The 19,161-nt window shown below is 37.9% G+C and overlaps 1 protein-coding gene across 4 annotated transcripts in view; it reads right to left on the reverse strand.

The window, feature by feature from the left end:
- PRMT9 (protein arginine methyltransferase 9) overlaps window positions 1–19,161 on the reverse strand; it is a 46,096-nt gene that overhangs the window by 14,726 nt on the left and 12,209 nt on the right. For all 4 annotated transcript variants that reach the window (XR_001881094.1, XR_001881093.1, XR_001881095.1 and 1 more), the window contains exons 3-8: window positions 15,808–16,044; window positions 15,131–15,298; window positions 12,837–12,939; window positions 10,741–10,847; window positions 3,263–3,455; window positions 775–958 (exon numbers count right to left, since the gene is read on the reverse strand). Coding sequence is in view for 1 of the 4 variants with exons in the window: in XM_017850079.1 (XP_017705568.1) it covers window positions 775–958; window positions 3,263–3,455; window positions 10,741–10,847; window positions 12,837–12,939; window positions 15,131–15,298; window positions 15,808–16,044 (992 nt within the window). In the remaining 3 variants the exon portion in view is untranslated. The remainder of the gene's footprint in view (window positions 1–774; window positions 959–3,262; window positions 3,456–10,740; window positions 10,848–12,836; window positions 12,940–15,130; window positions 15,299–15,807; window positions 16,045–19,161) is intronic.

Consider the following 19,161-nt stretch of genomic DNA (forward strand, 5'->3'; position numbering starts at 1 on the left):
GCAGAGGTTGCAGTGAACTGAGATTGCTCCACTGCACTCCAGCCTGGGTGACAGAGTGAGACTCCATCTCAAAAAAAGACAAAAAGAAGTGAGGTCTCGCTATGTTGCCCAGGCTGGTTTAAACTCCTGGCCTCAAGCAATCCTCCCACCAGGGCCTCCCAAAGTACTAGGAATACAGGTGTCAGCCACCATACCCAGCCTAAAAAGGGTAGTGTTTCTATATAATTCAACTACTTTAAACTCACATTAAACCCATCGAATAACTGTAAAAACCATTTCCATACCAAAAAAAAATCTTTAATACAGAACTTCCCTAGGGAAGTTCACAGATCCATGAACTCTCTAAAACTGAAAAACTTTGTGCTTGTATGAATGTGTACATTTTTATGACCCAGGACTCCAGAGAGGTCATCAGCTTCTCTAAGGAGTAAGAACTCCTGCACTAAAAGCAGTACTTTTCCAATACTTCCCATGAAATAATGGAGCAGGACTTCTTTCATCTACTGATAACTAGAAAAATCAGAGCTGAAGAAATAATGATAGGTTTTCCAAGTGCTATGCAACAGAGTTGTGTTTGTCTCTCTTAACCACAAATATTACCTATTTCAAATTTCTTTTGAAAAAAAAAAAAAATGAAGTTCTGAAAGATTTAACCAACCTCCCTTGACTGAAAACTTCATATCGAAAGTATTTTTTTTTTTTTTTTGCCACTGACTCGAATACTTAGAAGATTAAAGCAAAGGGTTTAAAAAAAAAAAAATTGACAAGACCTACCTGTAAGGTCCTGTACAGGGTAGACAGCCTGTTCCCAACATGTTTCCTCACTAGGACTTGTGGATAAACTATGTTCATCATCAAGCTGGAGCACAAACCAAACCATAATAGCATCTAGTATGCCTTCTTTAATAACAGGAATACCAATCTTATCAGGCTTTTTAGTCGCAAGACTTTTTAATTCCTGAGAAAAATGTAAAAGGAATGAAAGGGTTTTATGTATTTCATATATACATGCCTCAATATCTTATCATTTTCCATCTCTGGAGTTCTTAGTCCTGCCCAGCTCCCTGAGAAATTCAGTACACTGGCACACCTATAACCATGTAAGGCACAATGGTTGGGAAGCTCTGACCTACTTTATTGGAATACCATGTAGCTATTATTAAAAAGAATGAAGCAGATATATATTGCTGATATGGAAAGAAGAAGTCCATAATATATTGTTGAATGAAAAAGGTTAAGTAACAAAGCAGTGGAGACTGTTTTGTTTAGAAAACAGAGGGGGATGGAAGGGGTAGGGAGAGAGAGGGAGTAGGGAGAAAAAGAATGTGTAAGAGAGAGTGAGAGAGAGAGAGAGGGAGTGTGTGTGTGTATGTACAGAAAAGTAGGTCTGGAAAGACGCACTTCTAACTAGTGACCTGGGGAAAGAAGGGTTGAGATTTTAAAAAGGAAGAAAATACTAGGACTTTTCCTTTCTATCCTGTATTGCTTGAAAGTATTAAACAGACATGCATGACTTTTGAAACTAAAACCTTAATAAGATTTGTGTGTGTGGCTAAGAAAAATTAAAATTTTAAAAAGCCTTAAAATAATAAAATGATAACTGGCAGCTACAAACGTGTTACTTGCTACTGAAAGTCATAACAGGTAAGGAATGCTCTTGAAGCTCAGAAAGCTCAGCCTCAGTAAGCAAGGCTGAATTGTTAAATTAGTTCCAGATAACCTCAAGAACAATGTGGTAACAAATAATAAAGGAAAGCTTCTATTAAATTATAAAAATCTTAGGCTAGCTGGGCATGGTGGCTCATGGCCTATAATCCCAGCACTTTGGGAGGGCCGGGGGGGGGGGAGGGGGTGGATCATTGAGGTCAAGAGTTCGAGGACCAACCTCGGCCCATGGAAACCCTATTTCATACTAAAATAAAAAATTAAGCTAACTCATGTGGTGGGTGCTTGTATCCAGATAACTAGGGGAGGCTCAGCAGGCGAAATCCTTGAACCCGAAAGTGGGAGGCGGCATGAGCCAAGATCTACATTCGCATTCAGCCTAGGCAATAAGAGCGAAGCTCATGTCTCAACAAAAAAAAAAAAAACAAATTAGGGCTAAATTACCCCAACAAAGTCTTCTATCTCCAACAGTTTCCCTTAAACATTTATGTCTTGAACATTGAACCTTACTTATTAAAGACCTTCAGAGAACTCTATGTAACTTTCCAATTTCTTTCGGCACTTTTTTTTTTTTTTTTTTGTTTGAGATGGAGTTTTCGCTCTTGTTGCTCAGGCGGAGTGCAATGGTGTGGCGCTCTGGTCATGCAATGGGTTCAAGCAGTTCTCCTGTCTCAGCCTCCCGAATAGTTGGGTTTACAGGCACCCGCCACCACATCCAGCTAATTTTTTTGTATTTTTTTAGTAGAGACAGGGTTTCACCATGTTGGCTAGGCTGGTCCTGAACTTCTGACCTCAGGTAATCCACCCGCCTCAGCTTCCCAAAGTGCTGGGATTACAGGCATGAGCCACTGTGCCCAGCTGGGCACTTTCTTTATACAGAACATCCTCACACCATTCACCAACACACATACACATACACACTAGGGTGATCAGCTTCTCTTGCTTTTCCTAGGATTATTTTGGTTTCAAAACAGAAAGTCTCAAGTCTCGGAACCCTCTTCAGTCCTGGGCAAACCATGAAGGCTGGTCACCATAATATACATACAACCTAGAGATTTGGATTATTGTTCATTTTGTTAATTTGAAATGGCAGCATGATACAGAGAAAAGTCAGAAAGACCTAGGTTAGAATTCCTGGCCCTGTATTCACATGCTGAATAATTTGGGTGGAAATTATTTAATGTAAGCAACAATTTCCTCATCTGCATAACACAAGGATAATTATAATTATATGGCAGTATGTCATAAGAGCTGCCTAATAACACAAGTGAAAGCACCTGGCACCCTATACATTCCCAACAATCTTAGGGAGGGTTTTCTTTGTGTTTAAATAAGTGGGCCGGGCACAGTGGCACTCTAGCCTGGGTGACAGCAAGACACTGTTAAAGAAAAAAAGAAAGAAAAGAAAAGAAAGCAAGGAAAGCAAGCAAGCAAATAATTTCAGGAAGAAATTCTAATTACCCTTTAATCATTTTCTTTACATACAATAAGTGGAATCTTCATGCAAACTCATAAAATAAGACTGTCTGTCCTATATATTATTTTAAACAATGCATGAAATTTAATGCTTGAAAATAGTAACTGAATTTTTTTTCACCTGAAGGTTGTTGAAATCTACTGTCATAATTTCAAAGCACTCTGTCAAAGCCAAATATCCTCCAGGAACTCGACTCATCTTCTCAGTTGTATAAGGTTCAACTGTTTCTTCAGCATCTACAGAAGAATAAGCCGGACTCTGAAATTTCACATTTGTTGGCAAATGGATACCAGCAATGTCCTTAATACCCACTCTGGAGAGACACAAAATAGGGGAGGGGGAGGAAGATGGATATTTTTTTAGAATCAAGTAACATATCCAATATTGAGTCCAGAAAAAATAAATACAAACATGAAATAAAACCTCATGAGCAAAGATTTCTTAAGCATAACTACATACACACACATATACAACCACTAACTATAAAGGAAAACAACTATAAATAGGTCTATAATAAAATTAAGAATATCTACTCATTAAAAAAAAAAAAAACCCTGTAAGAAAGTAAAAGGCAAGCCACTGAGAGAAGATATTTGTAATAACTATATTCCGTAAAGGGCTCATATCCAAAATGTATTTTTAAATTCCTGCATATTAATAAAAAACAAAAATGGGCAAAAGACTCAGACACTGCATGAAAGAACATATCCAAATGGCCAATGAGCACATGAAAAGGTGCTCGGCTTCAACAGCCACCCTGGAAACGGAGTTAAAATCACAATGCATACTACACATCTGACGGAATGGAAAAAAACAAGTAGTCAATACCAAGTATGGTAAGGATACAGTCTCATACACCATTGGAGTATCAAATTAGTAAGATTACTTTGGAAGACTACTTTGTAGTGCCAACTCGAGCTGAACATACCTATTCAGATTCATTCTTAATGTAGGAACCGTTTCACAGTGTTTGGCATTTCTACTTCTGAGAATATAGTCAACAGAAATTAATACATATTATCACCAAAAGAATGTTCAAGAATGTTTATAGCTACACTGCTTCTGATAGCCAAGAAAACTGATATAACCCAAACATCTATCAGTAGTATAACAGACAAATCTAGTATAGTCATATAATGGAGTATGATTCAGCAATGAGAATAAACAAACTAAACACAAAAGAAGCTAGGCACACAAAAACAAATCACACTGTATGGTTCTATTTGTATAGAATTCAAAACAAGCAACACTAATCTATGGCATTAGAAGTCTGCATAGTAGGTGCTCTAGGGAGAGTGGGGTGCTGGTAAAGAGAAGGGGTTTCTTCCTGCGCACTTTATATTATATAGCGGTAATATTCTGATCCTTGATCTCAGCACTGATTACCCAGGTCTATCAACTTCATGAAAATTCATCAAATCATAAACTTATGGCTCGCACACTTGCTATAAAAATGTTTGATGTCAATAAAAATTTACATTGGACCACGCATGGTGGCTTACGCCTGTAATCCCAGCACTTTGGGAGGCCAAGGTGGGAGGATCACTTGAGCCCAGGAGTTAAGAGACCAGCATGGACAACATAGCAATATTCTTCTAGATAAAATAAGATAGAATAAAATAAAATAGCCAGGTATGGTGGTGTGTGCCTAGAGTCCTAGTTACTTGGGAGGTTGAGGCAGGAGGATCACTTGAGCCTCGGAGTTCAAGGCTGCAATGAGCTATGATCACATCACTGCACTCCAGCCTGGGCAATAGAGCAAGACCCTGTCTCAAAAAACAAAAAAAGAAAAAAGAAAATTTACAATGAAAAAACACTTTATAAAAATTTAAACAACATTTTTAAAAGGAAAATACTCCAACGTCATCTCACCTCAACTCAACTCAATGGCATTTTTTTTAGAGAATTTGCCTTTATAACATTTCAAAAGTTCAAATAATCTACTTTTACAGATCATTTTATTACACTCTCAAAAGATGAATCAGCAAATGGAACTAATGATTTTAATAACTCAAAATTAAAAGTCACAAGTTGAAACAAAAAATATGTGACAATTTTTTTGTGTGTGAGACAAGATCTCACGCTGTCACCCAGGCTGGAGTACAAAAGTGTGATCCGGGCTCACTGCAACCTCCACCTACCAGGCTCAAGCAATTCTCCTACCTCCACTTCCTGAGGTGCATGCCACCACGCCCGGCTAATTTTTGTATTTTTTATAGGGACAGGGTTTCGCCATGTTGCCCAGGCTGGTCTCAAACTCCTGCGCTCACGCGATCTGCCCACCTTGGCCTCCCGAAGTGCTGGTATTACAGGCGTGAGCCACTGGGCCCGGCCAGACAATTTCTTTCTAATGTAATATAAACTACGTGAATATATATTGTCAAAACTTCAAGTAATATGGTAAAAAGTCCACCTTCACAGTACTTGTCCTCTCATTTCTTCACTGTTAATAGTTTAATGTGTATCCTTCCGTACCTTTTTTTAATATTTGTGTATAACACTCTATTTGTACGTTACTGAAACATTCTGTACCATTTGTGAGTCGGTTGTATTCATCATGCCTGTTTATTTCTCAAAAGATACTTCAGTGTATCTTTATTAAAAATGAGAATATTCTCTTAATCACAGCAATCAAATTCAGTATTATCTAACCTACAGTTCATATTCTGTATTTGTCAACTGAATCAAAAATCAATAATGCAGGCAGGACACAGTGGCTCATGCCTGTAATCCAAGCACTTTAGGAGGCCAAGGCAGAAGGATCCCTTGAGTCCAGGAGTTCAAGACCAGCATGGGCAACACAGCAAGACCCTGTCTCTATAAAAACTTTAAAAAATTAACCAGACATGGTGGTGCACACCTGTGGTTGCAGCTCCTCAGGAGGCTGAAGTGAGAGGATCACTTGAGCTTGGGAGGTCAAGACTGCAGTGAGCTATGATTGAGCCACTGTACTCCAACCAGGGCAACACAGCAAGATCCCATCTCTCTCTCTCTCTCTCTCTCTATATATATATATAGTTTTTTTCCCAATACAGTTCATAGTTTCAATTTAGCTGTCCTGTCTCTTTAATCTCCTTTCATCTGAAACAGTTCTTCATCTTTGCTTTGTCTCTCATGTCACTGACATTTTTTAAGAAGGGAGGCCAATTGTTTTACAGAATGGTCCCAACTTGGGTTTGTCTGAGGTTTTTCTCACAATTAGATTGCAGGTTGCACATTTTGGATGTGGTACTATATAAGCAATGCATCCTTAAAGCGCCGAATCTGGAGGAATCTTGCTGTTGATGTTAGCTTTAATCACCTGGTGAAGATGATGTGTGGTCACATGGGCCTGCCAGGGGAATAGGGGCAAGGGGAAGGAGAGCATTAGGGCAAATACCTAATGCATGCGGGGCTTAAAACCTAGATGATGGGTTGACAGGTGCAGCAAATCACCATGGCACATATATACCTATGTAACAAACCTGCACGTTCTGCACATGTATCCCAGAACTTAAAGTAAAATTTAATTTGATTAAAAAAAAAAAAAAACAGGCCGGGCATGGTGGTTCACGCCTGTAATCCCAGCATTTTGGGAGGCCAAGGCAAGTGGATCACCTGAGGTTGGGAATTCGAGACCAGCCTGGCCAACATGATGAAACTCCTCTCTACTAAAAAAAATACAAAAAAATCAGCCGGGCATGGTGGCGGGCACACCTGTAATCCCAGCTACTCGGGAGGCTGAGGCAGGAAAATGACTTGAACCTGGGAGGTGGAGGTTGCAGTGAGCCAAGGTCGCGCCACCGCACTCCAGCCTGGGCAACAAGAGTGAAACTCGGTCTCAAAAAAAACAACAACAACAAAAAAGATGCTGTGTGGCTTCAGCCCTATATAGTTACAATCTTCCCTTTTGCAATAATTTGAGAGATACTTTGAAACTATATAAATGCCCTGATCCTCATCAGATTTCCCTCCATTGATTTAGTATCTATTCATGATTCTTGCCTCCAAAAAAGTAATTCTGCCTCATTTTTTTCTATAATATTAACCGGCATTGACAGTAAGGACAAGCTGTACTTTTATCCCCATTTATGTATTTATTAATCTGCTTAAGATACATAGAAATTCATGGATTCTTATTCAGTGGGTTTTAACATTAGGACCCTTATTTATTTTGGTGATTAAATTGTCCCAGATTTGGCCACTGGGAGCATCTTCAAGCATGCTGCTGTGTCCTTTTGCTCCCCTTTCCCCCACCAAATCCCTTTTTGAGCACTTCCTCACTTTCTAATACAAGATGCCCCAGAATCATCTTGAATCTATTCCGCCCCAGTACTAGAATCAGCCATTGCTCCAAGAAGCTATAGTTCCTTCTGGTGAGAAATGGTATTTAAAAACCAAGATCTGGGTTCTAGGTATGCTCACTGCTCCTAAGATTATGCCTTGTCTTTCTCACTTAACAGTATACCATAAACTTCTTTCCTGTCTATGCATGGACCTTAACCATTTTTTTGCATAATACTGCATTAGGTGACTGTTACATCATAATTTATTGAAATACTTTCTTATTAATATAAACATTCAGATAATTTGTTTGCTTTTATTTTTCCAATTACAATATTACAGTGAACATCCTTGTACACACATCACTGCACACATGTATGACTATTTATCGGGATAGATTCCCAGACACGGAAATGCTAGATGAAGGACTACAAACATCTTTAGTGTTGCTAGAAAATGCCAAATCAAGCTACTAAAATGTTGCACCAACAGTGTATAAATTTTCCCTAAACCTATGAGAAAATAAGATATCAAACAACTTTAATGTGCTAACGTAAGTAGTTAGAAAATGTTATCCCATTGGTTTTAATTTCCCTTTCTCTGATGAATTGACAATTATATTTGTGCTTTGTTGTAAAAGTTGCAAATATTCATCTCAGTCTGTCACTTGTCTTTTAACTTTATAGTATCCTTCACCAGAGAGATTTTTTTCAATGGTTTGAAAATGTGGTCACATTAGGCTGGACACGGTGGCTCACACCTGTAATCCCAGCACTTTGGGAGGCCGAGGCAGGCGGATCACGAGGTCAGGAGATCAAGACCAACCTGGCTAACACAGTGAAACCCGGTCTCTACTAAAAATACAAAAAAATTAGCTGGGCATGGTGGCAGGTGCCTGTAGTCCCAGCTACTTGGGAAGCTGAGGCAGGAGAATGGCGTGAAACCAGGAGGCGGAGATTGCAGTGAGCGAAGACTATGCCACTGCACTCCAGGCTGGGCAACAGAGCAAGACTCCATCTCAATAAATAAATAAATAAATAATAAAAAAACAAAAATGTGGTCACATGTGTCAGTGTTTTGTGGCTTCTGGGCCCTACTCTGTGTTTTGCTTTGGAAGGTCTCCATCAAATAGATTTTTTGACATTCAGATGTTTAACTCACCCAGAATTAAAAGCAGGGATCTAACTTTTTTCCCCAAATGAAGCACACCATTTCCATTTCCTGAATAGTTTATCCCTTCCCCACTGATGTGAAATATCACACCTGTATCATATACTAAATCCATATAAATTCAAAGGTCTGTATCTAGATTCTTTATTGTGCTCCACTGATGTATTTGTCTTTCTGCATCAATACATTACTATTTTTTTATTTCTAGGTTATTATACCTAATAAGGCAAGTTTTCTTGGATATTTTTCTTGGATATTCTTAAACATTTGTTTATTGAGATGAGCATTAAATTCAGCTAATTAGGTGCCAAATGGCAATTTTTATAAAAATGATTTATAAATGTTTCCACCAGTTAAAACAGTAGCACTCACATATATTTTGTCAACACCTTTCTTCATAGTCCTCAACCCATACTGCTGAAATTGTTTAAAAAAAAAAAAAGATATTGGCCTCATTCATCCAAACCTACACCTACTCAACCAAACTGTACACCCTTTTTACTTTTACAAAAGCTCCTATAGCACTTCTACTGTAGTCAGGCACTCATTTGCTAAATAAATGAGTCAATAATGAAGTTATTCTTTTGCAAAATGTAGATATCAGCCATTTAATTTCTACTTTGCTTAGGCAAACAATATTAGTGGTCTCCTAAAGAGGAACTAATGAGGGAAGGATTCCAGTCATGTTACAGCAAGAAATCTCAGCAAGACACAACCTAGCTTTTCTGGTGGGCAATGCAGTAAGGCATCCCTACAGCCTGAAAACTGTACATATTCTTTAACTCAGTAATTCCTTATTAAGGAATTTATCCTAAGAAAATAATAGAAACAAATCCACAAAGACATAAGTGCAAAGATGTTTATCTTACTTCTTAAAAGCAGAAAAGTGGAAGCAATCCAAAAATTCTAAACTCCAATAACTACCACACCAAGAAGTTGATTTTTTAAAGTCATGAACGAAATCTATTACATGAAAAGGCTCACAAAGGAAAAGCAAATATATTTACTGAGCTTTTAAACAAAATTAAATTTACACACACATACATTTACTTACATAGAATTAATATTCAACCAGTACATTCTAATTCAGCCAATCTGCTAATTAAGTCCACTGTCTGGTTAGTGCCCTGTGTCCTACCAATCTCTAAACATTTTTGCTCTCTGCCTGTTACTAACATACAAAGAAAAAGAGTAAAGGAATATATAACAAAGATGAAAAGTAGTTACTTACTGGTGAGGGATTCACGGTGGTTTTCATTTTTTTCAAACCACTTATCAGTATGTCCTAAAATATTTATATGCTACATTTGCGATTAAGTTATTGGTAGAAGCTTAGAAAGATCCTAAAATTCCATCCAGCCCAACTACAAATCATTACAGTATTAGTGAAATTTTTAAGAAAAGGGAAATTGAAGTAATTAAGACCAAAATTTATTTTCACAGTGGAATCTTTCATTCCAACTTCACCTAAAATCAGTCAGAACTTAGTATTTTTCTACATGAATCTATAACAACTAAAGAGTACTAAGTTGTATCAAAATTAATTCTCCATTAAAAAAAGAACTGGCTTTAACCATGAAGTTTCATTTAAAATAGGCAAAAAAAAAAAAAAAAAAAAAAAAAAAAAACCAGTGTAAGCAGCATGAATTTAAAGGTCACAAAACTACAAATCCTCACCCAAATACATATTCACTAACTTATCTCTGTAATATTCTCTTACAATTATTATTTTTCAATATTTACTATTTAAATAGTCACTTACTGATATGGTTTGACTCCGTGTCCCCACCCAAATCTCATCTCAAATTGTAATCCCCATATGTTGAGGGAGGGGAATTGACTGGATTATGAGAACGGTTTCTTCCATGCTGTTCTCATGATAGAGAGTGAATTCTCACAAGATCTGATGGTTTTACAAATGGTAGTTTTTCCTACACTCACCCACGTGGTCTTGCGCTCTCTCTCTCTGCGCCCCCCGCCGCCTTCCTCACCTGCCTGCTGCCATGTAAGACGTGCCTGCTTCCCCTTCTGCTATGTTTGTAAGTTTCCTGAGGCGTCCTCAACATTCAGAACTGTGAGTCATTTGAATGAAACTCTTTCCTTTATAAATTACCCAGTCTTGGGAGGTTCTTTATAGCAGTGTGAAAACGGACTAATACACTTACCTATGCTGTCTTCTTATCTCTGCACATTCTACTGCCATCCCAAATATAACAGCACTTGCTGGTATAACTTTCCCATACTTTTCACAATTACAGTTTTCACCTTTGGTCTAAAAAAAAAAAAACAATAAAATTATGTTATCACAAGCATTAAAATTTGTGTGCATAATAAGCTATGAAAATATAAAAAACCTAAAAAGACAATAAGTAAGGATAAAGTAAGTAAAAGATTTTTTTTCTTCCTTAAAAAATATTTTTGGGTTGGGCACGGTGGCTCACAACTGTAATCCCAGCACTTTGGGAGGTCAAGGCAGGTGGATCACGAGGTCAGGAGATTGAGACCATCCTGACTAACACGGTGAAACCCCATCTCTACTAAAAATACAAAAAATTAGCTGGGCATGGTGGCACGCACCTGTAGTCCCAGCTACTTGGGAGGCTGAGGGAGGAGAATCATTTGAACCTGGGAGGCAGAGGCTGCAGTGAGCTGAGATCACACCATTGCACTCCAGCCTGGGCAACACAGAGCAAGACTTCGTCTCAAAAAATTTTTTTTAAAAAGTATTTTTGGCCGGGCCTGGCAGCTCACACCTGCAATTCCAGCACTTTGGAAGGCCAAGGAGAGAGGACCACTTGAGGCCAGGAGTTTGAGACCAGCCTAGGCAACATAGCAAGACCCTGTCTCTACAGAAAAAAAATTTTTTTTTTTTGTTAGCCAAGTGTGGTGACATTGGGAGGCTGAGATGGGAGGGCCACTTGAGCCCAGGAGTTCCAGGCTGCAGTAAGCTAAAAAACGTGCCACTGAGCTCCTACCTGGGCAAGAGAGTGAGACCCCATCTCAAAAAAACAGAGTAAGTATTTTCATTGCTATATATGTATATGTATATATATATATATATATTTTCTCACAATACAAATGCAAAGGACACAAGAAAAGAGGGAGGATGGGAGGGGTAAAGACTGTAAGTCTGCATAGAAATAAAGACTTGGGTATGACTTTGATCAATAAATCAATATCATTACCTACTTAAAAAATAAATTGGTTGGCCAGGAGCAGTGGCTCACACCTGCAATCCCAGCACTTTAGGAGACCAAGGCAGGTGGATCACTTGAGACCAGGAGTTCAAGACCAGCCAGGCCAACATGGTGAAATCCTGTCACTACTTCAAAAAAAAAAACTGTTCTTTTCAACCTTTAGCAATTTTAAATCCAAATCATTTTCTGTTAATATTGAATTTTTATTACATATTAAAATCTTTTCATTGATAACACATATCATATGAACCAAATCAATGATTTGTGGGCTACAATAGAGGATTTCAATGCAAAATATAATCTGGCAATTATAAGAGTTAGTCCTGTCCAATCCATAGCCTGGGTTCAACAGGCACCTGAAAACAGTACCAAACCAGCTATTACTATACTCCCTTCTGATAATTTGCCAAAACTCCAGGCAGTGAGGTCTGTAAGGCTTAAAGTATCTCTGTTTTTCAACCCTACTCAAGAATTCCATAGTCAGTCCCTCCATAAAGTAATCTCAATTCCTAAGAATTCTTCCCTGGAGTATTTTTGCCTGTATATCTCATTCAGGCACATAATTATACATTGAATCATGTTGTTAGTAAATGTTTTTGTTTTGTTTTGTTTGAGACGGAGTTTTGCTCTTGTTGCCCAGGGCGGAGTGCCATGGGCACAATCTCGACTCAATGCAACCTCCACCTCCCAGGTTCAAGCGATTCTCCTGCCTCAGCCTCCCAAGTAGCTGGGATTACAGGCATGTGCCACCACACCCGGCTAATTTTGTATTTTGTATTTTTAGTAGAGATGGGGTTTCTCCATGTTGGTAAGGCTCATCTCGAACTCCCGACCTCAGGTGATCCACCCACCTTGGCCTCCCAAAGTGCTAGGATTACAGGCGTGAGCCACCAGGCCCGGCCAGTAAATGTTTTTTGCATAGATTTCTTTCCAACCACACTGTACGTACACCTTGGCAAAGGAAAATATATTTCATATTGCTTTGTAAATATACTAAAGATTCAATAAATCTCTGATGAAATAATGAATTCTTAATCAGTTTTAAGTATTTTCATACTGCTTACCTTTGGCTGTAAAAGTAAATGCTCCCATGCATGAATCAAACTCTCCACAATTCCTTCTCCAAATAAACCTGCATCGACAGTTTCTGTTACAACTAGGGACACTCTATAGAATGATTTTTTAAAGATATATGTAAGTAAAATATCATGCTATTATATAAAGATGTCAAAGCTGAGAGGAGAAAGGAAGAGTATATTATAGAAACAGTTCATATGTAAAATGTCCTAATACTTTTAAGATCTACTACTGAATCTTGAGGAACTTTACTCGAATGCTACTTAAGCTTCTTTGTTCTCCACTGGCTCCTTCTTGGTTTGAAAGATGGGGGGTGGGGGGAGGTGGGGAATGACAACCTTTGCTTGGCCTTATTCCCTCTCCAGGTTATTTTTTCATTGCCTATATCTTTAAGAGTGGTTCATACCCTTTACCTTTACCAGTCTCTCCTTTAATGCCAAGTAAGAAGACTTCCATCTCCAATAGTCTATGAAAATACTATCTACCATCAATAACTCCCTACTTACCAAAATGAATCCTCTTTCTCAGTTATCATTTTTTTGATCTCCAAATAACACTGATTGCAGGAGAGAGCCCTCCCTCTCAAAATCTATCTCTACCTTTTATGACACTGCATCACCCATGTTTGCCTCCTACATGTTGACTGTGCCTCTTATCACTTCTTTTGCTTTACCCACTGCCTGAGTCTTAGAAAAAGCCTAGTCCACAGAACTCTGCTCTTCTGTCCATGCTTTCTTTCTAGAAAATTTTACTCAAAGACATATGAAAATATTTTCTCCCTTCTCTGAACTCCTTCAGCATTTATTGCCAGTATCACACATTTATGTAGCCAGAAGATAAGAAAAGTTTCATGATTATTCTTTATCTTTCTATCTAGATTGTAAGTGCCTCGAGGGTAAGAATGACTTTGGTATCCTCCACAGTGCCTAGACCCAACATCTTATATACAGAAAATATCCAGTATTTATGATTGCATACACTTAGAATGTGAAAGGTGTTTCAAATCATCTAGTCCAATACCTTGAGGTCTAGACATTTGCTTAAGGTCAAAATAAATTGATAATAGTCTAATCTGGAATCCATAGCTCCTGGTTCAAAACCAACAGATCTTTCTACAACATTATCTGTGAGAAAAATGATTAAATTAAGGTAACTTTGATTCATGCTGACTCATATCCCTCTCAAAATCATGTTGAAGCCCTTAACCCCGAAACTGACTGTATTGAAGAAGGAAAGGCTGTGTAAAGACACAACAAGAAAGCAGCATCTGCAATCCAGGAAGAGAATCCTCACAAGAAACCAAACTAGCCAGCACCTTGAACACGATCTTCCGTCTCCAGAACTGTGAGAAAATAAATGTCTATTATTAAAGCTACCCAGTCTGTGGTACTTTGTTATGGCAGCCCAAGTGGAACAAGACAATTGAGGAAAGTGTTTTTTCCTATAAAATGGATATGACATTTGCCTTAATCTAACAGGAATTTTTTCATGAGAATAAATGTAGAGACCATTGAAAACTGTAGGTACTATGTTAACATAAATACTATTATATATACATGGAAGACGACTTTTTAAAGTCATAGTTCATATAAGGCACAAAAAAATCTTCTTTCAATACAAACTGAATTGAAGTAAGATTGGAAGATAAACCCAGAAGAGATAGGCAAAGTAAGTGCTACATAAAGAACACTTTGTCTCTAAAGTGACTAGTGTGGAACCAGATCATTTTCAAATTCCTTCTAGCTCTAAAATTCCATTGCCCTTGTGATATGGATCACAGTGAGAAAACATACTAAAAAGCCAAGACTTATATTACTTATATTCAAATCATTTAAAGGACCCATGCTAAAATATACTGACAGCTGATATTTCCAAAGCTTTCATTTTAAACAAATATATTAACACAAAATGTGATAAGTCCATTGAATCTGAACTGCTTATGTTTTCTTTTTAAAAAAGCACAACTTTTAAGTAGTTATTGACCACATAGGATTATCCATTTTTACAAATGAGAACACTGAAATTAACAAAGGTAAAGTAACTTGCTAAGATCAAGTTTATTTGATCCCTTGCCACAAGTTTTCTCAAGATCTTTAAATATTTTTAATAAAGAATATAATTTTATTTAAATACGTCTTATAGTAAACTATCCTATCCTATATCTGTATCTTTACAAAATAAGGGTTTTGTAGCATTTTGTTTGGACTAAAAGCTAGAAATATATCTTAGTTTTTTAAAAATAGAGAAGTATAAACACTAAAATTAGTTTACATGATAATACCTTTCGGGAATATGTTTTGGAATCTCTATGTCAAGTGACTTCATATGTAAGAGTTTGATCCCTGCTTCCATCTTGTTTGCTGCTACGACATCACAGGCAAGTTCATACATGGTCTTGGATAACTCACAAGCATACACGGAATGTGCTCCAGCTTTTTTAGCAAACATGCTACAAGGGAAAAAAGTGCTCCATCAAGAAAAGACAATCTACTGTATTTTCTCAAATTTTAAGGAAATGATGATGCCAAAATGTGGGGTTTTTCCTTTTATTCTTTAACACAATCATTACTCATTCTGCATTAAAAAATAAACTAATATTCTTGTCTAGAAACAAATCATACAATAAAACATGGGATCTACTCTATAAAGACACAACTGGTATTATATCTTTAATGAATACTAACGGGCTTTAACTTAGGCAACTAGATTCCACCAGAATGTTAACATAAAAAAAGACTCTTAAATTCATTATTCAAAATGTCAATAATCCCAAATTTTTCTTAGCAGTTATGTCCAGTTCTTGATAAAAGTTATAGTAAAAAACATAATAGTTACATAAATAATCCTAATAAGATTATAATACTTTTAAATTCCAATGTTAAATTTTCTATATCTGCCAAAATCTTTAATTTACATTAGAATACATGTATATATCATTAAAATGCAATTACTACCAACCTTAGTATTCCAGTTCCTGCTCCAATGTCCAAAACACTTCTGGACCCCAAACAAACTGCCTTCTGGATTGCTGCATTATAAATCGTATTCCTCTTGGTGTCATTAAGCATGATAAAGTGCCAGCGTTCCACCAACCAGTTTGCAACACGATAAAAATTCTCCTTTGCATCACTGAAATCAGGGTTTAGCTTCACTGCTTTATGAAAATACCCAGCTGCTTCATCCCTAAAGCCCATTCTAGAGTAAAAAATGACAAAGGCAAAATATATTCAACTATATGCTATCATACTGCAGTACTTTGTTTATGCCATTCACCTGGCCTGGGAATCCCATGCCAGCACCCCAAATCCTGCCAATCCAAGTGCTACCTCTTTTGGGAAGTTGTCTGTGAGGACTGCAAAGTCTCAGTATTTCTTTATTTTCTGAACTACTACATTTACATATTCCAGGAGACAAAAAAGTACCTGACTACGAATTACTATTATACTAATGTATAGCAGAAGATGTCACAGTCATCCTCCATTTAGCCAACTCCATTCCCTCTATACAACACACTAATGCCTATGGCTTAGTAGGCTCCTCTCTGGGGGGGCCTGCATGCCTTTTCTCTCAGCAACTGACTTGAACAGTCATCAAGAGTCAGTTGTATTTGCTGCCAGATCAGTTTATGTCAGTTGTACTTGTTACTATAATTACATATTTTAATTAAATATTATACTAAGTAAATAAATATGACCGCATAAAGGAAACCATTGTGCCTAAGGACACTAAGCTAAACAAATGCTCTGAAAGAAAATCAAAGGCAAGTCACTCAAAATTAAGTACTATTTAATTATAGGTGAGCAAATAAAAAATAAAACACAGGAGAAAAAAAAAAACCTATCCAACCCTCTAGAACAGTGCTTCTCAAACTATCTGTAATGAAAACCTCTCCTCCCTTTTTTTCTTAATTTTTTATTTTAAGACTAGTCAAGTGCAATACTAAGAAGGAGGGAATCCTCCCTTTCTTAAACATCTAATTGTTTGCAGATTGATATGGCTGTATTGCACACGATTCATATGGAGCTCACACATCAGATTTCAGCAGCACCCAAAGTGATCCATATACTCTCTTCTGCATTAGTTTCCTGACCATATGCTTGGATTTACAGCAATGTTAAATTGCTATACCCATTTCCAAACACTTACTCTCAATTTCTATACTTACCTGTCATTAACCACTAATCTGTGGGTGAGCACCAATGTGTGGACCACACATTGAACAGAACTGAGCTAGTAGAGCCCTTTTCATTCATAGTTCTTCATAAGTACCTTTAAGCATTCTGTCAAGTTTAGAGAAACTTTTTTTTTCCTTTTTTTGAGACAGAGTTTCGCTCTTGTTGCCCAGGCTGGAGTGCAGTGGCGCAATCTTGGCTCACTGCAACCTCTGCCTCCTGGGTTCAAGCAATTCTCTTGCCTCAGCCTCCTGAATAGCTGGGATTACAGGAATGCACCACCAGGCCCAGTTAATTTTGTATTTTTAGTAGAGATGGGGTGTCTCCATGTTGGTCAGGCTGGTCACAAACTCCCAACCTCAGGTGATTCACCCGCCTCGGGCTCCCAAAGTGCTGAGATTACAGGCATGAGCCACTGCACCTGGCTAGAGAAACTTAATCATACTATTCATTCTAGGTATGGTTTAAGCAAAAAAGACATTCTAGAAGTCCAAACAGGGAACCGCACTCTAACAAAAAGCAATGGTCCTATGTCAAATAAGAGGCACTCATGGTTTAGGTGAAAGTTTAAATGTTTTCAGTTAACATATATTATTTTAAGTTATCTTGAAGGTAGAACTATCTTGATCTTATTTGCAACTACCACAGTACATAGTACAGTACCATGTACATTGTATGTAATCATTATTTGTTGTGAGACTAACTCAGCAATGGGTATTAAACACACCCCTAATAATTTCCTGGGTTTGTACTTCCCTTAGGTTTGATATTTAATACATCACCAGTTTCCTTAAACTGAAATTCTAATCTAAAAAATATATAATCTACTCCATTAAAGCATGTCTCATTGAAAGACCCAACATGTATATCCATAATATCAGAGAAGTATAAGAATGCCAGGAGGGGGCGCCCAAGATGGCCGAATAGGAACAGCTCCAGCCTCCAGCCTTCAGCATGAGCAACACAGAAGACGGGTGATTTCTGCATTTTCAACTGAGCTTTGAAGAGAGCAGTGGTTCTCCCAGCATGGAGGTTGAGATCTGAGAATGGACAGACTGCCTATTCAAGTGGGTCCCTGACCCCTGAGTAGCCTAACTGGGAGACATCCCCCATTAGGTGCAGATCAACACCTCACACCTCACATGGCTGGGTAACGCTCTGAGACAAAGCTTCCAGAGCAAGAATCAGACAGCAACACTTGCTGTTCAGCAATATTCTATCTTCTGCAGCCTCCGCTGCTGATACCCAGGCAAACAGGGTCTGGAGTGGACCTCAGCAATCTCCAACAGACCTGCAGCTGAGGGTCCTGACTGTTAGAAGGAAAACTAACAAACAGAAAGGACACCCACACCAAAACCCCATCAGTACGTCACCAGCATCAAAGACCAAAGGCAGAGAAAACCACAAAGATGGGGAAAAAGCAGGGCAGAGAAGCTGGAAATTCAAAAAATTAGAGCGCATCTCCCCCTCCAAAGGAACGCAGCTCATCGCCAGCATCAGAACAAAGCTGGACAGAAAATGACTTTGACGAGTTGAGAGAAGAAGGCTTCCGTTGATCAAACTTCTCAGAGCTATAGGAGGAACGACGTACCCAGCACAAAGAAACTAAAAACCTTGAAAAAAGAATGGATGAATGGATAAATAGAATAATCAATGCAGAGAAGACCATAAAAGGACTGACAGAGATGAAAACCATAACACGAGAACTACGTGACAAATGCACAAGCTTCAGTAACCGACTCGATCAACTGGAAGAAAGATTATCAGTGATTGAAGATCAAATGAACGAAATGAAGTGAGAAAAGAAGTGTAGAGAATAAAAGAGTAAAAAGAAATGAACAAAACCTCCAAGAAATATGGGATTATGTGAAAAGACCAAATCTATGTCTGATTGGTGTGCCTGAAAGTGACGGGGAAAATGGAACCAAGTTGGAAAACACTCTGCAAGATATCATCCAGGAAAACTTCCCCAACCTAGTAAGGTAGGCCAACATTCAAATTCAGGAAATACAGAGAACGCCACAAAGACACTCCTCGAGAAGAGCAACTCCAAGACACATAATTGTCAGATTCACCAAAGTTGAAATGAAGGAAAAAATGTTAAGGGCAGCCGGAGAGAAAGGTCGGGTTACCCACAAAG

This window comes from Rhinopithecus bieti, unplaced genomic scaffold, assembly GCF_001698545.2.
Source record: "Rhinopithecus bieti isolate Rb0 unplaced genomic scaffold, ASM169854v2 scaffold_32105, whole genome shotgun sequence".
NCBI classification, from domain to species: domain Eukaryota; kingdom Metazoa; phylum Chordata; class Mammalia; order Primates; family Cercopithecidae; genus Rhinopithecus; species Rhinopithecus bieti.